The following is a 20,052-nucleotide window of genomic DNA, read 5'->3' as shown; positions in this document are numbered from 1 at the left end:
ATACAACCCATCAATATAACTTCTAGAAATATATCCTTGGGGCCCAAAAACTTACAGCAGAAATGCCATCTGCATTTCTGTGTTCATCGAAGCTCTATTCACAATAGTCAGAATCTGGAAAAACCCAAAATGTCCAAGAACAGATGATTGGTTAAAGAAAGGAAATGATACATCTACACAATGGAATATGACACAGCTGTTAGGGAAAACTAAAGTTATAAAATTCACTTACAAATGGATGAACATGGAGAGTATCTTGCTGAGTGAAATGAGTCAGAAAGAAGAGAATAAGTAATTTTGTTAACGAATACTTAGGAAACTTTTATAGGATCCACAGGAAAAAGCCTTTACTGAATTTCTTAGTAAGGAAATTATTTTAAAGTAATCACCCGAGCTTCTGTCACAGTCTTACATGAGTATGAACTTTACTTCATTATCAAGAGTCTTCAAGCAAAGCTATTTATTCTGACAAACCCAGGTAGTGGGCAGCCCTTATTGTTACTAACAAGAACAAATTATAAACTTTTCCTTGTTTGACTTGCCACCATAAAACAAGTTTGAAACTAACAGAAATTCCAAAATTCATATGGAAATTTATTTCCGACACGATTCACTGGGAATACATAAGGACTAGTATTTAAAAGTTTATTCTGAAAGTAGAAAATACAGACTACATTAATGGAACTGCTCCTTGTTTACCCTTAAATAAACGTTTTCATTTGCAAATGACATATTAGACAGAAGTGAACATTACTTTGTGATTTAATTAAAATATATAATTTTGAGAGGCAAAAATATCTAGCTTATTAGTATTTAATTCTGTTGGTGGTAAAAATATTTTTGGCTTAAAAGAAGCATTTGCCATTTGATTTCATTACGGAGATTAGTAAATGTGATTCTCCATGATGAAAAAAATTACATTGAAAGCAAAGTTAAAACATAATTATAATAAAAATTTTGAAAAATAAATGCCATTTCCTTTTAAATAAATTTACAGGAAATGAAAGTAGAAACAAAGTTTGCAATCAGTTCTTCATATAAATATATTCATACATCTGCCTCCATTTTTCAAATCCAAACACTGATAATTATTCAATAGTAACTAGTTTGTGCAAATGTAAAGATTCACAGTAACATATGAAGTTGTATTCTTTACCAATAAAAGCAGGCTGAACATTAAGATAATTTATATCATTAAAGACTAACAAAATAAAATGTGACTAATACTTTAAAGTTGAGTCATCTGTTTATACAGAGATCGCTAAATAACTGTCTAGTGCATTGCATGATGTTCACTACTTTTCCAATAATAGTGAGTGGTCTTTTCTATTCATGCTCATGTTTATTTACAGTTATTTTAAAAGAATGAAAAAACAAATACTTACCAAAATGGTGGTAACAATCAAAGAACGATTGGATAAAGAATCTGTAATATTGGCTGGTTTTCCCTTCTGACTTTCTGTCATATTCAAGCCACTGGCTGGATCCCAAGTTCCAATCTATAAAATAGCATATGTACTTTGTAAATTGTCCATCAGACACCTGGGAGAGAGTACTGCAAGAGAAAGTTAAGACTGCCAACACTTATTATTCACCTCTGATGCATTATCTGCTGTCTTTCAAGTAAAGGCTGCCTGTTTGAAGCATGATTCACTGCTTCGTGAAGTGTGTCCAGTGAAGTGTGACATTAAAGAACAAAATGATCCAGTGAATGTTAGCAGTCAAGAGTCGGGCTTAATTTCCCATTCAAACTTTCATTCACCAAGATAAACCACAGTTGATGATACCTTGATAGTTGGCTAGAAACTCATTAATAGCACATATCATTTATTGTAATGGATCTCTCTCATCCTCTAATTACCAAGATAACATTCCATAATATATGGACAAAGCTAATAGAGCAAAACCTGGGAATCCAGGACAAATTAACAGGTAAAAAGTAAAGCTTAAGAGGTACATTGATTAATATTCTGCACAACTCTTAGCAGAGAAAAATCAAACCTACTATTACTATTTCTGGCTTTTAAAAATAAAACTTTATAGTATTTTATGGTAATACTCAAAGAAACAGAAATTACAACAAAATTTCACCAAGTTATCTCACTACAAAACCATCGCTTAATATCAGATTACCTGGGTAGACTACCTGTCTGTTTCAAATTCCTCAGCTTTAGATGGAGAAATGGTCACTTTTCCAGTCAAGAGTAATGGGACAGTGTTTTGAACACCTGGCTTGCAAGCATATGGTCAAAAGTTCAAATCCTGGTGCTAACGTGTGACAAATATGATTCTTATAGCTCTGCTATATGAGCCTGGCAGGTCTTTTGTCTAGAAGAATCATTACTGATGGTGCTTAGGAGACCACACTGGGAGGTAGATATGAAACCTGGATCAGCTCTATGCAAGGAAAATGCCATATCCCTTCGGGTGCCTGTCTCAAAAGATAGATACTTGGAAAGCTATGTAAAAGAGTCAAAAATAGAGGGGTAAAAAACATTGAATATAAAGAAAGTTAAAGAATATTAATGTTTCATTTCCTGTGGTGGATGAGACTCTTATAGCATCAGTAGTTATACTAGATTAACTATCACACACTAAAAAAAATTTATCTTGCATTTAAAACTTTATTTTGAAGTAAATATTTTCTTTACTTAGGGGAATACAAATTAAGTAATTTACTGAGGTCATCTGGAAGACAATTTTACTCTTGCTATATTCCAGATTTTGAGAGAATTCCTAACTCTTCAGCTCCTTTCCCTTCTATTTCTCTTTTAGTGTAAACATTGTTGTATAATGGTACAATAGTGCAGGTACATGTAGAATCCTATATCTGTATGTCTTCCCGTGGTTAAATGTGTTTCCTATAAGTATATCTATGTCATCCAGTAGGCATGAATGAATACACAATGTCTGATCAGAGGGGATTTTTGTGACCTGACTATCAGAGTGTATTAGTTAATTACAATGCCTATTAGATTACAGGTAGAAATTTTTGTCTGTAAGTTATTTCCAATCACACAATTGTCAGGTGGATGTGATCTTTACCAAAAAAAAAAGAAAGAAAGAAAGAAAGAAAGAAAGAAAGAAAGAAAAAAAAGGAAAAGAAAAGAGGGTGCACCTCCTCCTTCAATCTCTGCAACTGAAGAGATGTTTGAGCACTGTCACCAAGACTTAGAATTAATAGTCTCCTCCATGTTGACTCACCACTGGACGTACTTTTTAAAGATTCATGACTAAGTCTCTGAGGAGATGCAAGACAAGCATGTCAACTCATTGGACCACTACATTGTCCCAGATTTCTGCTAGGTCTAGCCCTGAGGGTTCTCTAGACATTGCTGGGGTGACACTGGTCACCCCTAATACTGCAAGGCCACAGAGCACTGCATTCCTATGCCCCTCTCTGAATCTGCCAGTCTGCACAGTCACGCTAAGTGTCACCAGAAGTGCCCTCTGGTAATACAGTCAAGAAATAGTCAATAAATCAACAAGAACTGGCACTTGATCTCTCAAAGACAAGCATTAAATATTGCAAAGCAATGTTTTATGTGCTACCTGACTGGAAAATTCAGATTAAAGAACTATTTATAGTAAACTATACTATGTTCATACATCAATGATTTAGCCTATGAGGACAGTACAAAGAACCCATCAGTGATAACTTTTCTAAAATAAGTTACTCAAAAATTTGAATAGAGTCTGTAATTTCACAATTTTGAACAACAGTGTTGACATAAAGATAAGAAATCAGTAAGCATATAATCACTTGGCAAGAAGAAATGGCTTATTCAAACATAGGTTTTTCATGTTTTGGAATTTTATTTATGTGTAAGGAAAATCAAATACTGAATATGATTAAAGATTTAGGAACCAAGTTGTTTTACAGTTCATTTGAATAAAATTTAACTCAATAACTCTGCCTTTCTCAAATATAGCAACGTAAAAATATTCAATTATGAGGTATTATCTTGAGGAAAGAAATATTTAAACATTCAAATATTATTCAAATAGTTTAAATCAAATCAATGCATTTCAATTATATTAGTTTTAGTGCTTACTCAAATTAAATAGTTGAAATACAAAAGCTCTGTGGATCTTAAGAAGCATAACAAGAAATTATAAGATATATACATATATCAATATATATTTTTGATTTGTTCGAGCAGGCACCAGTAACGTCTCTCATTGAAAGACTTAGTGTTACTGTTTTTGGCATATCCAATATGCACGGGTAGCTTGCCAGGCTCTGCCTCGCCGGCTCGATACTCTTGGTAGCTTGCCGGGCTCTCTGAGAGGGGCGGAGGAATCGAACATGGGTCCACAGCATGAAAGGCGGACGCCCTACCGCTGTGCTATCGCTCCAGCCCCAGTATATATTTATGTACTTATATTTTTATAAATATACTTGTGTGCATATATAGCTAAGTGGATTATAAGGGATTAAGGCTCTTGCCTATAATGTGGCCAATCTCAACCCTACTTCTATCCCTAATGTCATATATATTTTTTCTAGTGTATTGAGAGGAATGATGCCTGAGAGCAGAGCCAGAAATAAGCCCTGACCATGACTATCTGTGACACAAATATAACAAAAAATAAACTGTTAAAATATTAATATATAAGATTTTATTAAGGTATCATTGGTCAATAAAATTTAAGTTTCAGCTATGCAAATTATAATTCAACATCTGTACATAGTCCATCAAGATAACTTCCAAAATGCTTGTTTTTTTAATAAGCACATAATTGATTTTCTATATTCATTTCAACCTGATCTTCTTCCTTTCCCCCAGAAAAACCTTTACCATTAATGTAATTTTTATTTCTGAGAGTTTGTTATTGATTTGGTTTATTTGCCATTAAATACCAATCATACATAGTTTGTTTTTTATTTTATCCTCCTTAAAGTTAATGCTATCAAGAAAAGTAAAATAATCACCTACATGAACAACTAAAACCCATAAGATCTGTTCAAGGCATTAACAATTTTTCTGGTGGCAATTCGAAAAATTAAATGATAATGTCTTTCAAAGAAAAAACATTAGTTCTCAACTCTGACAAGGGAGTGTTTTGTTTTTCAAGAATCAACATAAAATGACTAGTTTAAATACTACTAAACATCATCATTAACATTGCTTTTCCCTAAGATGGCAAAAGAAATGTATGTTCCAATGATATATGGATCTCTGTTGCTACAGGGATAAAGCTGGAAGAATTAAATACCCTGAAAGAGAAGAAGATAAAACTATCGTGCATTATATTTTTAAAAATTTATCGAAGAAATAATTCTGAACTGTCTAGCATATTTCAGATTTAGGTACATTTTGAAGACTGTGAATTCCATTCAGACATTTTTTCCAACAGGGACTTAATGAGTACAGGTTTCGACAAGCAGGAAAAAGAGTGATAGCAAAAGATATCTATAGAATTACTATATTTTTGCTAAAAATATATTCCACACACATTCTTCAAAATATTCTTCAAAATATTCTTTACAAATAGAATATATATGTTTTTAAACATGAAACACATATGCATTTCACATTTAATTCTCATTTCTCCGTATAAAAAATAAAATGAGATTTTAGTAAGAAATTCATTGGGCTGCTAATTGTTAATCCTAGTTTCTTAATTATGAGTGAAAATTAAGAAAGTGATTATTCAAAAAATGAGATGTCAAAGGTTGAAATTAAGCTTGAATTAAAAGTGAAATCTGACAAACTTGACATTTAACTTGTCTTTAAAATATGAATTATATTGATTAATATATATTGCAGCAATTAGCAAAATATTTTTTTAATTATTTTTGTATCAGTTTTATTTTATTTTTTTATGAAAAAAATTAAAAACTGATTATATTTTAAAAATATGCTGAAACAAGTACACAATTTGTTATAATCCTAATACTTTCACCTCTAAGCACCAGGTCTGACCAAAGCAATGCATTTGTCTCATATCATTTAATTTTTTCAGTTTTAATATTTACTGCCAATTTTAATGCATCTATTTTGCCAGATATTTCTATTCTCCGAGATTTGTCTTAATATAAATATACATCCAAGAAAATAAAATTGAAAAAACCAAATGAACAGGAATCTTCACTGGTAGAGAATTTACAGAGTGCTACATAAGAATAACTTTAGTTGGGCTGGAGCAATAGCACAGCGGGTAGGGCGTTTTCCTTGCACACGGCCAACCCGGGTTCGATTCCCAGCATCCCATATGGTCCCCTGAGCACTGCCAGGAGTAATTCCTGAGTGTAGAGCCAGGAGTAACCCCTGTGCATTGCCAGGTGTGACCCCAAAAGAAAAAAAAAACAAGAATAAGTTTAGTTGTTTTGTTGGTGGGAGGGGTGGTGAATGAATGTAAAAGTTCTCCCAAGCAGAGGTCTGGGACCTGTGGCACTCCCTGGCAAGTTTTGGAAACTGGGATTTTGGTTCAACGCTAAGATCTGAGGCAATACTGCTTGTGTCCAACAGAGCCAGGGTTCACCTGGGTCACAGCCCAGCAATCCACAGGGGCCTCCAGAGCTGGAGTCAGGGATGCTTGGGGACCACATGATGCTGGATATTAAATAAATGTTGGTCAAATGGAAGCCATGCATCTTACCCCCAACACCAACTCTATGGTCAAAGGAAGAAAGATTTTTGCTTAACGCCTCTACTTAGAAGCACATATTCTCTGGCACAATAAGAACTCATTTGAGTAATTAACAAAATGTAACAGTAAAAGACTTACATGTTGTTCCTCAATAAGGAATATGACTCTTCATAGTGTTCACAAAAAATAATAAGAAAAGTCTATCATGGGATAGTATTTTATTTCATATTTTATTATACAGGGCTGGAGCGATAGCACAGCGGTAGGGCATTCATCTTGCACATGGCCAACCCATGTTCGATTCCTCTGCCCCTCTCAAAGAACCGGGCAAGGTACTGACAGTATCGCGCCTGCACGGCAGAGGTAGCTGGCAAGCTACCCGTGGTGTAATCGATATGCCAAAAATAGTAATAATAAGTCTCACAATGAGAGATGTTACTGGTGCCCACTTGAGCAAATCGATAAGCAACGGGATGATAGTGACAGTGACAGTGTTTTTATTATATACTTTATATTTACTGTATCACTGTCAGGCCGTTGATTGTCGATCTGCTCTAGTGGGCTCAGTAACGTCTCCATTCGTCCTAGCCCTGAGATTTTAGCAGCCTCTCTTTACTTGTCCTTCCCAATGGTGCTGCATTAGAGGCTCTTTCAGGGTCAGGAGAATGAGAACCATCATTGTTACTGTATTTGGCATATGAATACACCACGGGGAGCTTGCCAGGCTCTGCCTTGCAGGCAAGAAACTCTCAGTAGCTTGCCAGGTTCTCCGAAAGGGAGAAGTAGGCTATAAGATGTCCAGGAGCTTGGCTATAAAACCAACTATAAATATTTTATATTACTGATTTTATACTTTCAGAAATTTAAGTTATGATTTCATTATTAAAAACGGAATACTTGTAATTATAAGGACTATCTCAGTATGACTTCTAGATAGTCCATTTTACAATGAAAATGCTCCACTCTCATGCAGTCATCAACTTAGATGAAACCTTCTACCTAATAATCCCTTTAAAGAATCTTCTAATGCATTGTTGGTAAACTTCAGAGACTAGGTGAGGTGAAACCTTTCTCAATGGGAAACACATCCAATTACAGATAAAAAATTATAAAATTTTCTTGTGAGCTATGAGCTATTGTACGTTTCCTCACATTAATTTTGCTTAAACTTATTTTCCCACTTCTTATAAATGACTTTCATAATTACATTGACTAAGTGAATATACAAATGAGCATGAATGACAACAGAACTTCATGAATTTCAGAACCTGTAAAACAAAAACCAAAGGAAGCCACACAACTACTTCTGCTGCTGCCATCTGCCCAGAATAGTCAAGATTTTATCAAGAACTTGTAGCTTCTCTATTTTTTGTCATAATCTGAGTACAGGGAAAACAAGAGAGAGTAAACTAAAATACCCCATATCAAGAGGCATAAAACAGCTCCATTCCCTTTCAACATGCCACCTATCACAGACTGAATGATTCATTTTGTTCTAATTTAAATAATCATTTATTTCCACATCATAAACTTATAAGAAAAAAGAGGAAAGTATATAAGTAGAATAATTATTTTTGTGCTTTAATGTGTCGTAAATGGTAGTATCAGAAAATACTAAATTGCACCACAGAGGAGCTATATTTATCATTGGTGCACTACATATTCTTGTAAGCTCAGATTTCTGGTCTGAGTTCTGTATTCAAAAAATCCCTTAATCCCTTATAACCTTGACATAAAACTCCATACCAATGTCTAAATAGACTATTAGATTTCATCATCCCCATTTTGTGAAAAATGGGAAAAGTCTGGTAAAAGCAAAGAAAACAAATCAGAAATTACTTTTCTTGTTCCCATATTCAGAAAAATAACTTCACACCAGACACCCAATAAAGCATTTTATATGAAGCTTCTATTATGAATATCATAAAGGGGAAAACAGGAGAAAGACAACTAAAATGTCACATATTCAGAAGCATAAATTTTTATCAATTGGCAAACAAACAAAAAAAAACATGGTGGTCTATTATTCATTTACCAATCAATGTAGTTTTTTCAGGCTTACCCTAGTTCTAGGTTCAGGTATCACACCTAGTTGTACTTAGGGAACCCTATGTAGTGCCAGGATCAAAACATCAGCCACAGGATGGTAACGAGCTTGTCTTGTACTTTTAATCCCTGTACTATGTCTCTGGCCCCTCAACACATTTTTCTTTAACAGTTATAGTAAAAATGTTCAATGTTTCCAATTACCTTTTCTAAACCTTCTTCCTTGAGGCTGATCACATCCAAATCAAAATCCGTTCTTAAGCCATTGGTTTTATTGAAAGTTATTCTGCCTGTGAGACCTTCCCAGTGTGCCTAGAGAAAATAAATGAATAATCTGTAGGTAAACAAAGAGATGACTTTTGGGAAAAAAGAGAATAAATGCTCCTTTTATCACATCTCATAAATTAACATTGCTATAGATTTTTAAATCAATAACTAAATTGTTTTCCCATCTTGCTGACTATATAGCAAATTTTTGATGCTTTGCATTATTTGGCATTTGGCAATTGCTTAAAATACTAGTGGTTTAGAAAAATTTAAATAATGCAATCATACAACTGTAATGGTTGATAACAAAGATTAAAAAGTTAAAACTATCTGATTGAGGAAAGCATTTCATAGAAACTACAAATGTAAATTATTATTATTATACTTTCAGTCTTCATGTATGTGTTGAATAATAATTTGTAGAAATTCTAAAATAATTTTAGTCCTATCCACATAAAGTTTAAAAAAATGTGTAATGTATTTGTATGTATATTACAGTATGTGGTAAGATTAAATATGTGTATAACTCTTTCCAATAAGGAGGAAGAAAACATATTAGTTTGACAGGCCACATAAGCATCTTCAGAAGGCACATATAAACAAATACTGAAGGATAGTAAGAATTTAATAAACTATAGTGGGGAAATATTGGCACTTTCGTAGTAGGTGTGATGTGTGACTTTGTACTTTTTAAGCATATAAACACACTCTTATAAACCAATGTTGCCTCATTTTTTAAAAGAAAAATGATTTCAGGTGGTTAAAAATATATATTCATATCAACATCGTTAGGAGGGCCAAGTCGAAATAGACTTCTAAGATCTCAGGGAATGGACGAAATGAGATGTTACTGAGCCCACCCGAGAAGTCGGTGATTAACTGGATATTGTGATTGTGATTGTGATTACACATGATAAATTGGTCAAAAACATAGGAGTATATGTAGAAAAGTAAAGGAAATTCTGAGATAGGAACAGTATAGATAAATAAATGGTAGAACTAATAAAATTTAATATACATTCCATCTTTAACTTGCTAGAAACAAAAGCAAAGAAAGAATCATGAAGAATCATAAAACTCAGAGTTTATAAGATGTATCAACTGCCCAGTAGAAGCATGGTTTTTCATGAAAATAAGATTGGAGATTTATCAATTGTTAGTCCTCATAAGGGAGATACTGAGACTTAAAGGACTGGATCCTTAATAATATTCTACAATAAATACAATAGTGCATTTCACAGTTTCATAAAACTCTTTATAGTGTAACATCATAAGTCATTATGTATAATGCCTCAAAATTCAAGGCAATTAAGTGTCTAAATCTATGTGCTATGTATAAAACTCTCCGTAGTTTGTTTTTTAAGCCAGAAGTAAATTTACAATGTGAAGCAATAAATGATGCTCAATGAGGAAACTCCTCATTGAGTATCATTTCACCTATCTGAAAGTTTGTTAAGTATTAGAGAAGAAAAATTCATGGATAGTCTTTGCCAAACAGCTGGAAATTCTTATTTCTATACCTTATCTGCATTTTAAAAAGTGAATAATGTATTATATGATGAACTGATGATTTCTTTTAAGCCATTAATGAAAATATTATTGGATAATAACACATGAGGTTTTCAAAGCAAAGATTAAAAGTTCATAGTTAAATTTCTTTTAGTCACTCCTGTTGTGGTCAATTGAAAGTTATCTGAAGCTGACATAGGAATTTTCTTCATCATAAGAATTAGAATGTGTATGTGTGTGTATGTGAGATCTCTATAAATTTTACTTTTATTCCCTTACTCTGGGCACGGCTAGTTTATAACTATTGTAGACACAATCAGAAATGATATGTGGTGATAAGAATGGCTGCATTATGCAACGTGAAGCAAACTTTTCACTTTTATTAATCCATATATTCTGCTGTAGTTAACTACTAATATAATTAAAATAACAAGACATATTTTGGAACTGTTGATCTAAATAACAATCTTTATGAATTACAAATAGATTATAATGTGGTGTAGGCCAAATGAGCTTTATGCTAAAAATTTATTGAATACTTTGTTGCCTAAAGTACAAATAAACATCATTTATACAGCTATGTCTCCACATAAATTAAAAGAAATAAAATGATTTTGAAAGACAAAAATTAACAATGTTACAAATCATAAGTCACAAAGTTTAATCGGTTTATTTAATCATAGATATTCTCAATGCTATCCGCTTATTTATCATGCAATTTTCTCCTTTATCACATTTTATTTTATAAAATGCTATTTTTGCTGTTGTTGCTCCAGAGAACGTTTAATTAAAAAGTAAAATAAGGGGCTGGAGCATGCATTGCATGTGACCAACCAAAGGTTCATCACTAGCATCCCAAATTTTCCTTAGAGTCTCCTCAGAAGTGATCACTGAACACAGAGCCTAGAATAAGCCCTGAGCACCTCTAGGCCAAAAAAAACCAAACAAGAATATAAAAGACCAACCTATTTGGAAAATAGCAGTAGTTCAGTTCATTCCATCTGAGGACAAAAGAAATAACACAGATACACTCCTGACATACCTCTTTAATTAGGCTCATAAAGCGGGTTCCAAAGCGCCAAGGTTTGTGTCGGTTACACTGTAAGGAACTGACCGTCATCTGAGGAAACTGTTGGACGCCCACAGATACCACATGTACAGCATCATACATTAAAGCAGCATCAGTCTGAAATCAGAGAAAAAAGGAATTCGGAATCAATACATGGGAGACCCATGGCAGGCAGTTTTCAACCCCTATTTCAACTGGATAGGGGTGAAGTGAAACATCTAGTTAGATTTTCCTTATTAAGGCAGAAGCAGTATCTTCACAAGCTCTGGTTTCTTAAATATAAATCTGTGATCATATTAGCACATCACTTGCATTTGAATGTTTGACCTATCTTTCCTTTTCTCTTGTGATGATCTGATTACTCAGCGTTCTACTATCGCTACAAAATAGAAAATTTTTGAAGACATTTTATTTGTTACCCTTCGGTTATATTTCTCTATCCTCCCTTCCTCCACACATATAATGAGTGAAATTACTAACTATTTCGACTATTTTTGTATTGGAAATAAAGATAAACAAGTCAACAGTTTCCCTGCATAATAAGAAAAAAGAGAAATTTGGACAAAGATTCAAATAAAAAACAAATCCTAACAATATAAACCCTGATCTTTTCAACACAATATTTCAAAAGGTTCAGTTTCAGAAAGGATGCTACAGTTTTGAATCTCAATACATGTATTAATCCCTTTTCAAGAAACAAAGCTTAATCCCCTGTTTTCTTTTTGCAAAATTTCCATTTGAATAAAAGTTCATTTAGGCTTCTTAAGTAAACGGAATATGAGTTGTACTGTGCTTGCACCTGCTCAAATGACTGACCAATTTAGAGGTTGATGAAAAAAAAATTGTAAGTCATGACAAACCAGAGGCTAGTGATTCAAGTGCTGTGTTAAATGGACCCTCACATTGTGTTTGACGGATCGATGCCAGGTTCACTACCTAGAGAAAAGGCCTAATACTGACAGAGCCTCTAGCAATGTAGAACTTTGGGCCATCTGCTTGGCATGCTTTGGAATAAAAGCATATATTTCCTCTTCTCATTCACACAATTAGTGAGCTGTGAAATGAATTCCAAAATGAATAGGAACCCTGTAGATTATAGTGTTTGCCACAATACAATACAAAATGAGTACACACAGTATCTTTCATGCAAATAGATCCTAAGGAGCTGTACCCCATAAAATGGAAGACAGCTAAAGAGCACAATGCAATGACAGAACATAATAATACCATTTTATAGTTCATAAATCTTTGGGGAATATAGTCCAGATTCATAACCTTCATTTTAGAAATACCAACTCACTATTTTCGCACACTCTAATGCTTGCATAGTGAAAACTGAAATAGAGGAATAGACAGGCATACATTATGAGCATGAGAGTTACACTGATATTTGTGTTTGGCCTAGGCTAACATTGGAGAAGCTATTTCAGATACCATGCAGGTGGCCATAAAAACAGCTATTAGGATATAAGACATATTTTCATAGTTTAAAAATGATATTATTAAGAAATGTGTAAGTAAACAATTTCAGATTCTATCAGAGTGAAGGTAAGAGGTAATTTTTTGGTTTATATATGGACTCATCAATTGAAATACATGTAATTTGAAACCTACTAAGTCCTATTTCTGAAATCTTCTTGAAGAGAGATAAGAATAAAGCCTATATAAATTGTTTATTAGAGTAAAAATAAATCAAGAAATATAGAAAATTTCACAAATAAAACACTCAAAGTCACAAGATCACACTTTAAATAATTATAAAAACTATTATTTTGAAGATAGTCACTTAGACAATAAATTGAATGTATTATGGTGCTCAATATAGTATTATATAAAATTATACCTTTAATGTAAAATATAGTATACATCTTTATGAGGTTTTAACTTTAACATTTAACTTATTTAATTCCCACAAATAGAAATGCTGCTGTTCTCCTTATACAAACATACATACAAGATCAAGGATCAAATTTAAGTAACTAATCAAAGTCACAGAGCTAAGTAGTGAAATGGACCAGACTCCATTAGCTATTTTGTTCCCAGCCAGTATGGGTACTTATTTGATTTGTTGTTGCTGTTATTGTTGTTCTGGGATTCCACCTGGCTGTCCTCAGTGTTTACTTTTGGCTTGCAGTCAGGAACCACTCCTGGCAGTGCTCAAGAGACCACATGTAGTGCAAAGGATCAAACTTGAGTGGGCCACAGGCAAAGCAAGAGCCCCATCTACCATACTATCTCTCCGGCATAGTAGCTTTGGTTTTAAATGTAAATATAAAAGGAAGGTGGTATTAGCAAAACTATAAAAATACCTCCTGAGAAAAATTGTCAAAAGTTAAAAAGTTGCTTATCAATTTATTTTTTGTATTCTTAATGCAAAATATATTGAGTTATAACAAAACACCAAATAACTTCTAATCCTGTTGTATGTTATCATTAATTTTGGTTGCTTTCTGGTACTTCTTTTAGACCGTTGCACATGAAAATATGAAGCTTTCATTCACTTTTACTTGAAATTCCTCCAAATATTCTATTTGCTTTGTTTTACAAAACTGTACACAAGTAAATGATACCACCCATAAGTGTTGTCAGGAAAATCTAGAATTTGGTGTTTTATTTTGTCAAATGACATCCCCAGTGTCCTCAGTAGGGTCCTTGGCTCCTCCATATACTGCTTGTGGACCATGTGATACCTGACATTAAACTCAGGACAAGAGAATGCTAGGCATATGCTGTACCATTTGAACTATTCCCCCAGCATCGAAAACTAATGTTTTAAAACTTTTTATTTCCACAGAATTCATATGCTTGAAAATTTATCTTATGTTACTAATAAGTTTAGTTATCTTATATTACTAACTAATTATATTACTAAACTGATTAGTTTACTTTCATATAGTAAATTAGTAGTTTTACTTTCATTTAGTATTTTGTAGGTACACATTATCTCTTAAAATAATTTTCATTTGCACGTTTTCCAGTTGGAAATTTACTGAGTTTGAATAAAATAAGAAACTGAAGTACAAAGCAGTTAAGTAAGCAGCACACAATACCAACATATAAAAGTTAAGATAAATTTGAAATAGACAATCTATCCAGAGTCTAAATCCATCTGTCCAGCTTTCTGTTTATACCTTAATTTAAGCAAAATTCTTTAATAATTTTGAAATTATTAAATATAAAAAACAATAAGTACTTAGATAAATTCCTCCATATTGATAAGCAATAACTAACGACAGTCAAACTTTACTGTAATATAAAAAAGAACATAAAGTCACAAACATGAAATGCTACAGTGTATGGTATTAGTAAATTACTAATGTTAATCAGATGCCCACCCTCCAACATCTCAGCAGATCAGTTTACCATCTTAGGCCCTTGGCTTGCTCCTCCAACCTTCCAAGTGAGGTTACTATCCCAGTGACAACCCTGGAGCCTTTTTGGAAATAGATGTGGATTACATTCCCCTCCAGCTGGTGCCAGCTGCCTCCCCATCCACCCTCTGCAATTGTAGCAGGCTCCCTCCCATACTTCCTGAACCCATGGCTATGCAAAAGCTCTAATCATCACACCTCACACTGAGCATGCTTATACCTCCTGTCACTGGCTGAAGACAGATAGGGAAGGAAAAGAACCTAATTCTAATCACCTTCAGAGACTCCTACAGGGGCTAACTACAAACATTCACTCTCAGCACAGCAGGATCAGAGCAAACATAATGGGGAAGAATCCCACCAAGTTCCATCAGTGAAAATAGGCAAATTGAGAAAACTCCAATTAGAAGTGACAGAAATAAAAAGTGTAGTAGGTTATATGATTTTAAAAAACTCAATAAAAGGTCTGGGTCTCAGAATAATATCTCTGAGGGAAAAAGAAAGGAACTCCATAATGCGCTGAAGGAAGCTGCTAGAAAACAAGTGGATTGATAAAAAATAATATGAAAAGAACTAAGTAGCACACTAGAGAACTACCAGATGAGTGCAAGAGTAAGAATATAAGAATCATCAAAATCCCAAAGAGCAGAAAGGAAAATTCTATGAAGAACCATGATAAATTAACAAAATCATAGATAAAAATTTCAAGAATTGAGTATAGGCACCAAGATCCAAGAGACCAGCAAGGTACCAGTAATTATAGAAAATACCAAAATACAATAACATCAGAATGATAAATGCCAAAGATAGAAACAGAATATTAAAAACAACAAGATCAAAGACAGAACTTACACACAATGGAAAAGCCATACAATCTATAGCAGATCTCTCAAACGAGATTTTATAAGCCAGAAAATAAAGATGGAATATTGTGAAAACAAACACCCACAAACGACCTCCATGAAATGAACACCTCTCCAAGAATACTCTATCCAGATAGACTCTTATTCAGATTTGATGGAATGATTCAAAGGTTCATGAATAATATACAGCTTTGGAATACAAGATCTTAAATCCAGCTTTGCAGGAAGTGTTAAATAAGCTTCCTTCGAAGACAAGAAAAATGTTTTAACACATTGCCATTAATTTGGGCATTCACTAGGTTAGCATATTCCTTTGACATCATTTTTGTCTCAATATTACTACAAAGTTACATTGCATGTTATTCTATGCCATACAACTGTGTTCTTATGACATGATAATTCTCACCATTTTTTCTTTTTTTTTTTTTTGCTTTTTGGGTCACACCCTGCGATACTCAGGGGTTACTGCTGGCTCTGCACTCAGGAATTACTCCTGCTACTGGCGGTGCTTGGGGGACCATATGGGATGCTGGGAATTGAACCCGGGTCAACCGCATGTAAGGCAAATGCCCTACCCGCTGTGCTATTGCTCCAGCCCCTCACTAATTTTTTTTTTTAATGTATATTAGACCTCGTCCTTCTCGGATAGTCCGGTAAGCTACCTAGAGTATCCCACCCACACAGCAGAGCCTGGCAAGCTACCCGTGGCATATTAGATATGCCAAAAACAGTAATAACAAGTCTCACAAAGGAGACGTTACTGGTGCCCGCTGGAGTAAATTGATGAACAACGGGATGAGGGATGTGATGAGTGATGCGATGTGATGATTTTAGACCCACATCCCACAGCCACTACCAACAGGCCAGCTTTACAGGTTCATAGCTAATCATGTAAGAAATGCAAGCCAAGATGTTCAAACTCATGGGTACTCTGGCTTTGGAACTGAAAACTCTGGGTGACCCTCAAGATGGGGAGGACATGCAAGTCCCAACCCTACCAAAGTTCCAGCAGCTGCATCCACACCACACAGTCACCTATGTGCCTATAGTTCAACTTCACTGCTTTATGACTATTGCAAAGATGCCAAGCAAGCAAAAAATACCAGATACACCAGTTCATGGACTGAAAACACGTTGTTCTTCTCGGAATGGGCAACCTCTCAACTACCTCATACTGCCAAACGCCCCTTTAGATGCAACCAGATGCCACAGATACCAATATGTAAACAACAGTCCAGCTTTACAATTTCATGACTAATCTTCGAAGAGGTGCCAAACAATTTAAGCCACTAAAACTCATTGGTGCAGTACTATAGATCCTGTAGTTCCTGCAGTACACAACAATATACATAGCTATGTGACACCTCCAGATTCTACAAAACAGATACCCCAGTCGGAGCACACCAAATTAGATGTGAAAGTAGCAGAGAAGACAACTAAACTCAATAAACAAAAATAATAATATGGAAGGCTGAACAAGCAAGAAAAAGTTGAAGAATTCGTCAGGCAATGTTTTATATGACCCCATTGTGAGATATAACAATTTCACAAATTTTCTTTTACTAAAGTAATTTTGATAAACCCATTAGCCATTAAGTTGTAACAAATGATGCAAAATGAATTAGTCTGTGTCTGCTAGGGGGGCTTGAAGAGAAACTAGAGATAACGGTGGAGGGAAGGTCACACTGGAGGTGGGATTGGTGCTGGTGGGATTGGGCATTTGGACATCAAATGCCCAAAACAATTGTATTAGGAACAACTTTATAGACCACAGTGTTGAAATAGCATTAAAAGAATTATTATGAATTTCCAGAAAAAAATGTATTTTATTTGATATTGCTACTTCAATTTTCGAGAAAAGGAAACTGAATCTTAACAAAGTGAAAGTAATTCTTTCAAGAATTCATCACCCTGAGAGATGAAATTCAGAAGTAAGTTGCAGGCAAAGCCTCGGTCTTTGCAATGCCATCCTGATTATCATTAAGAAGACTGTAGTGGAAATAAAAATTAAAAACATAGAAACAATACTCAGGCAAGGTTTATACCTTACGACCACTCTTTGAACTGTCATAATCATCTTTCTCTTGTAAGCCAAATTCCCAATGAAACCATTAAAAAAAAAAGAAATCACTTTGCTTCAAATTTTGGACAGTCGTCATATTTTGGTTGTTCTATTTAATACCTCATAATTATGTCCCAAGCGCCTCTAGAGAATTCTCTCTTATCTTACTTTCAAACAAATGTTTATTTCGTTTCCAAGTCCTATGAGGTATAGAGAAAAGAAACATAGTTTCTGAGGTATAGAGACAACTATGCAAAATGAATTAGTTTTTAACTATGCAAAAAGAAACATAGTTTCTTTTCTTTATACCTCATAGTTGTCTCAAAAAAAGTCATGATGGGCTGGAGGGATAGCACAGCAGATAGGGCCTTTGCCTTGCACTCAGCTGACCCGGGTTTGGTTCCCAGCATCCCATATGGTCCTCTGAGCATCACCAGGGACTAATTCCTGAGTGAGCCAGGAGTAACCCCTATGCATTGCTGGGTGTGACCCAAAAAGAAAAAAAATCATGAAATGTAATGGCAATTAAAATTTACATTAAAATAAGTTATACATATAATTTGGTTGTTATAATACATTCATTGTATCACTGTCACTGTCATCCCATTGCTCATTGATTTGCTCGAGCGGAGACCAGTAATGTTTCCATTGTGAGACTTGTTACTGTTTTTGGCATATCTAATACACCACAGATAGCTTGCCAGGCTCTGCCGTGCGGGCAAAATACATTCAAACAAGGATATAAGATTATAGCCACTCATATCCTAAACTTCAAAATCAACAGAAAAACAATTAAGAGTAAGCAAGTAAATAATGAAGACAAGAAAATGTATCCTATTTTCCCTTTTTTAAGAATAATTGTTCAAGTACATATGTATATATGTCATAATCTAATAATAATTATAATCAGTTTGTTCAAAAAATATAACTCAGTAGAAGGAACTGCAAGCTAGATAGACACAAATACATCTAGTGATAAAGAGCTTAGAAAACCTCTGGAGTGCTGACCTCAAACTAGATTGGAGTACAACTTTCCTTTCCAAAATAAGTTAGTTAACCTATAAAGATTGCATGTCAGCCAAAACTCTGTTTTAAAAACCTCCAGACTTGTACAATACAGTCTTACACTTTTTAGTAAATCAAGTGATCTTTTTAAAAATAAGGTTAAGAAAGCTGCTGTCAAATATATTTTAAACATACATTATCTCACAAATTTATTTCTAAGTTTACTTGGAACCTAGTATAAAACAGATGTAGAAGAAGAATGACAAAGGTGAATTCCTATGACTGAATTATTGCCACTGAGAGTGATTTAGCTACTTGATACTCCATTGTCTGTCTTAAATAAGCTCATGACTGCTAAATTTGAAGGAACTTTACAGAACTTCATGAACAGGCAAATGTTTTGGGAATCTGTAGCCTTGAAACTATGTTTTCAAGAAGCATTAAAGAGCTCTTTTATTGTATGTATTTATTTATTTTCTTTTTGGGTCACACCTGGTAATACTCACGGGTTATTCCTAGCTCATGCACTCAGGAATTACTCCTGGCGGTGCTCAGGTACCATATGGGATGCTGCGAATCGAATCTGGGTCAGCTGTGTGCAAGGCAAATGCCCTACCCACTGTACTATCACTCTAGCCTGTAAAGAGCTCCTTTAAAGAATAAGAGAAAATCCCCATCAGGTGAAATAGTATTGAGTACTGTACTCACTGATGGTCAATATGGCTGTCCTCTCCTAGATTAAGAAAGATTAAAAACATTTTGCTAATAATCAGTAATTGATTTTTGTTGATTTACTCTCTGATAATTCTATTTGACAATCCTTTAAGTTTATTGGACCAAGTAATATGAAATAAGTTTGCTTTATGCCTGCCAAGGTTTGGATTAAGAAGAAACACAAGGATATTGGTGGAGGGGAGGGGACATTGGTTGTGGGACTGGTACTGAAATGTTGTATGTCTAAAACAACTCTATTATGAACAACTTTGTAAATTGTTTTTTATTAATAAACATATCTAATAAAAACTCTAACAAATTTAAATAACAGTGAAACATATGTTTGCTTTGATTTTTTATTCTGGTAAAAATTCTCTAAACAGGTTTTATTTCTTTAATAATATTTTGGTACCAGGAATCAAAACCAAGGTCTCATACATGTGAGACAAGACATGTGTGTCTACTGCTAAACTATACCCAGACCCAAAATGCTTTTAAGTAAAGTAGGACTAGATAGATAATACAGTGGATAATGATCTTGCCTTTCAA

At 34.1% G+C, this 20,052-nt stretch overlaps 1 protein-coding gene across 1 annotated transcript in view; it reads right to left on the bottom strand.

Annotated features, from left to right (window-relative positions):
• The window catches only part of GRIK2 (glutamate ionotropic receptor kainate type subunit 2), a 633,736-nt gene that overhangs the window by 228,276 nt on the left and 385,408 nt on the right, over positions 1-20,052 (bottom strand). Inside the window, exons 8-10 of the mRNA XM_004605692.2 lie at positions 11,462-11,605; positions 8,848-8,955; positions 1,386-1,499 (exon numbers count right to left, since the gene is read on the bottom strand). Of these exons, the coding sequence (XP_004605749.1) occupies positions 1,386-1,499; positions 8,848-8,955; positions 11,462-11,605 (366 nt within the window). The remainder of the gene's footprint in view (positions 1-1,385; positions 1,500-8,847; positions 8,956-11,461; positions 11,606-20,052) is intronic.

Source organism: Sorex araneus, chromosome 4 (assembly GCF_027595985.1).
Source record: "Sorex araneus isolate mSorAra2 chromosome 4, mSorAra2.pri, whole genome shotgun sequence".
In the NCBI taxonomy this organism is placed as follows: domain Eukaryota; kingdom Metazoa; phylum Chordata; class Mammalia; order Eulipotyphla; family Soricidae; genus Sorex; species Sorex araneus.
Note: the sequence above shows the minus strand (reverse complement) of the source record. Positions and strands in the feature narration are given on the sequence as shown.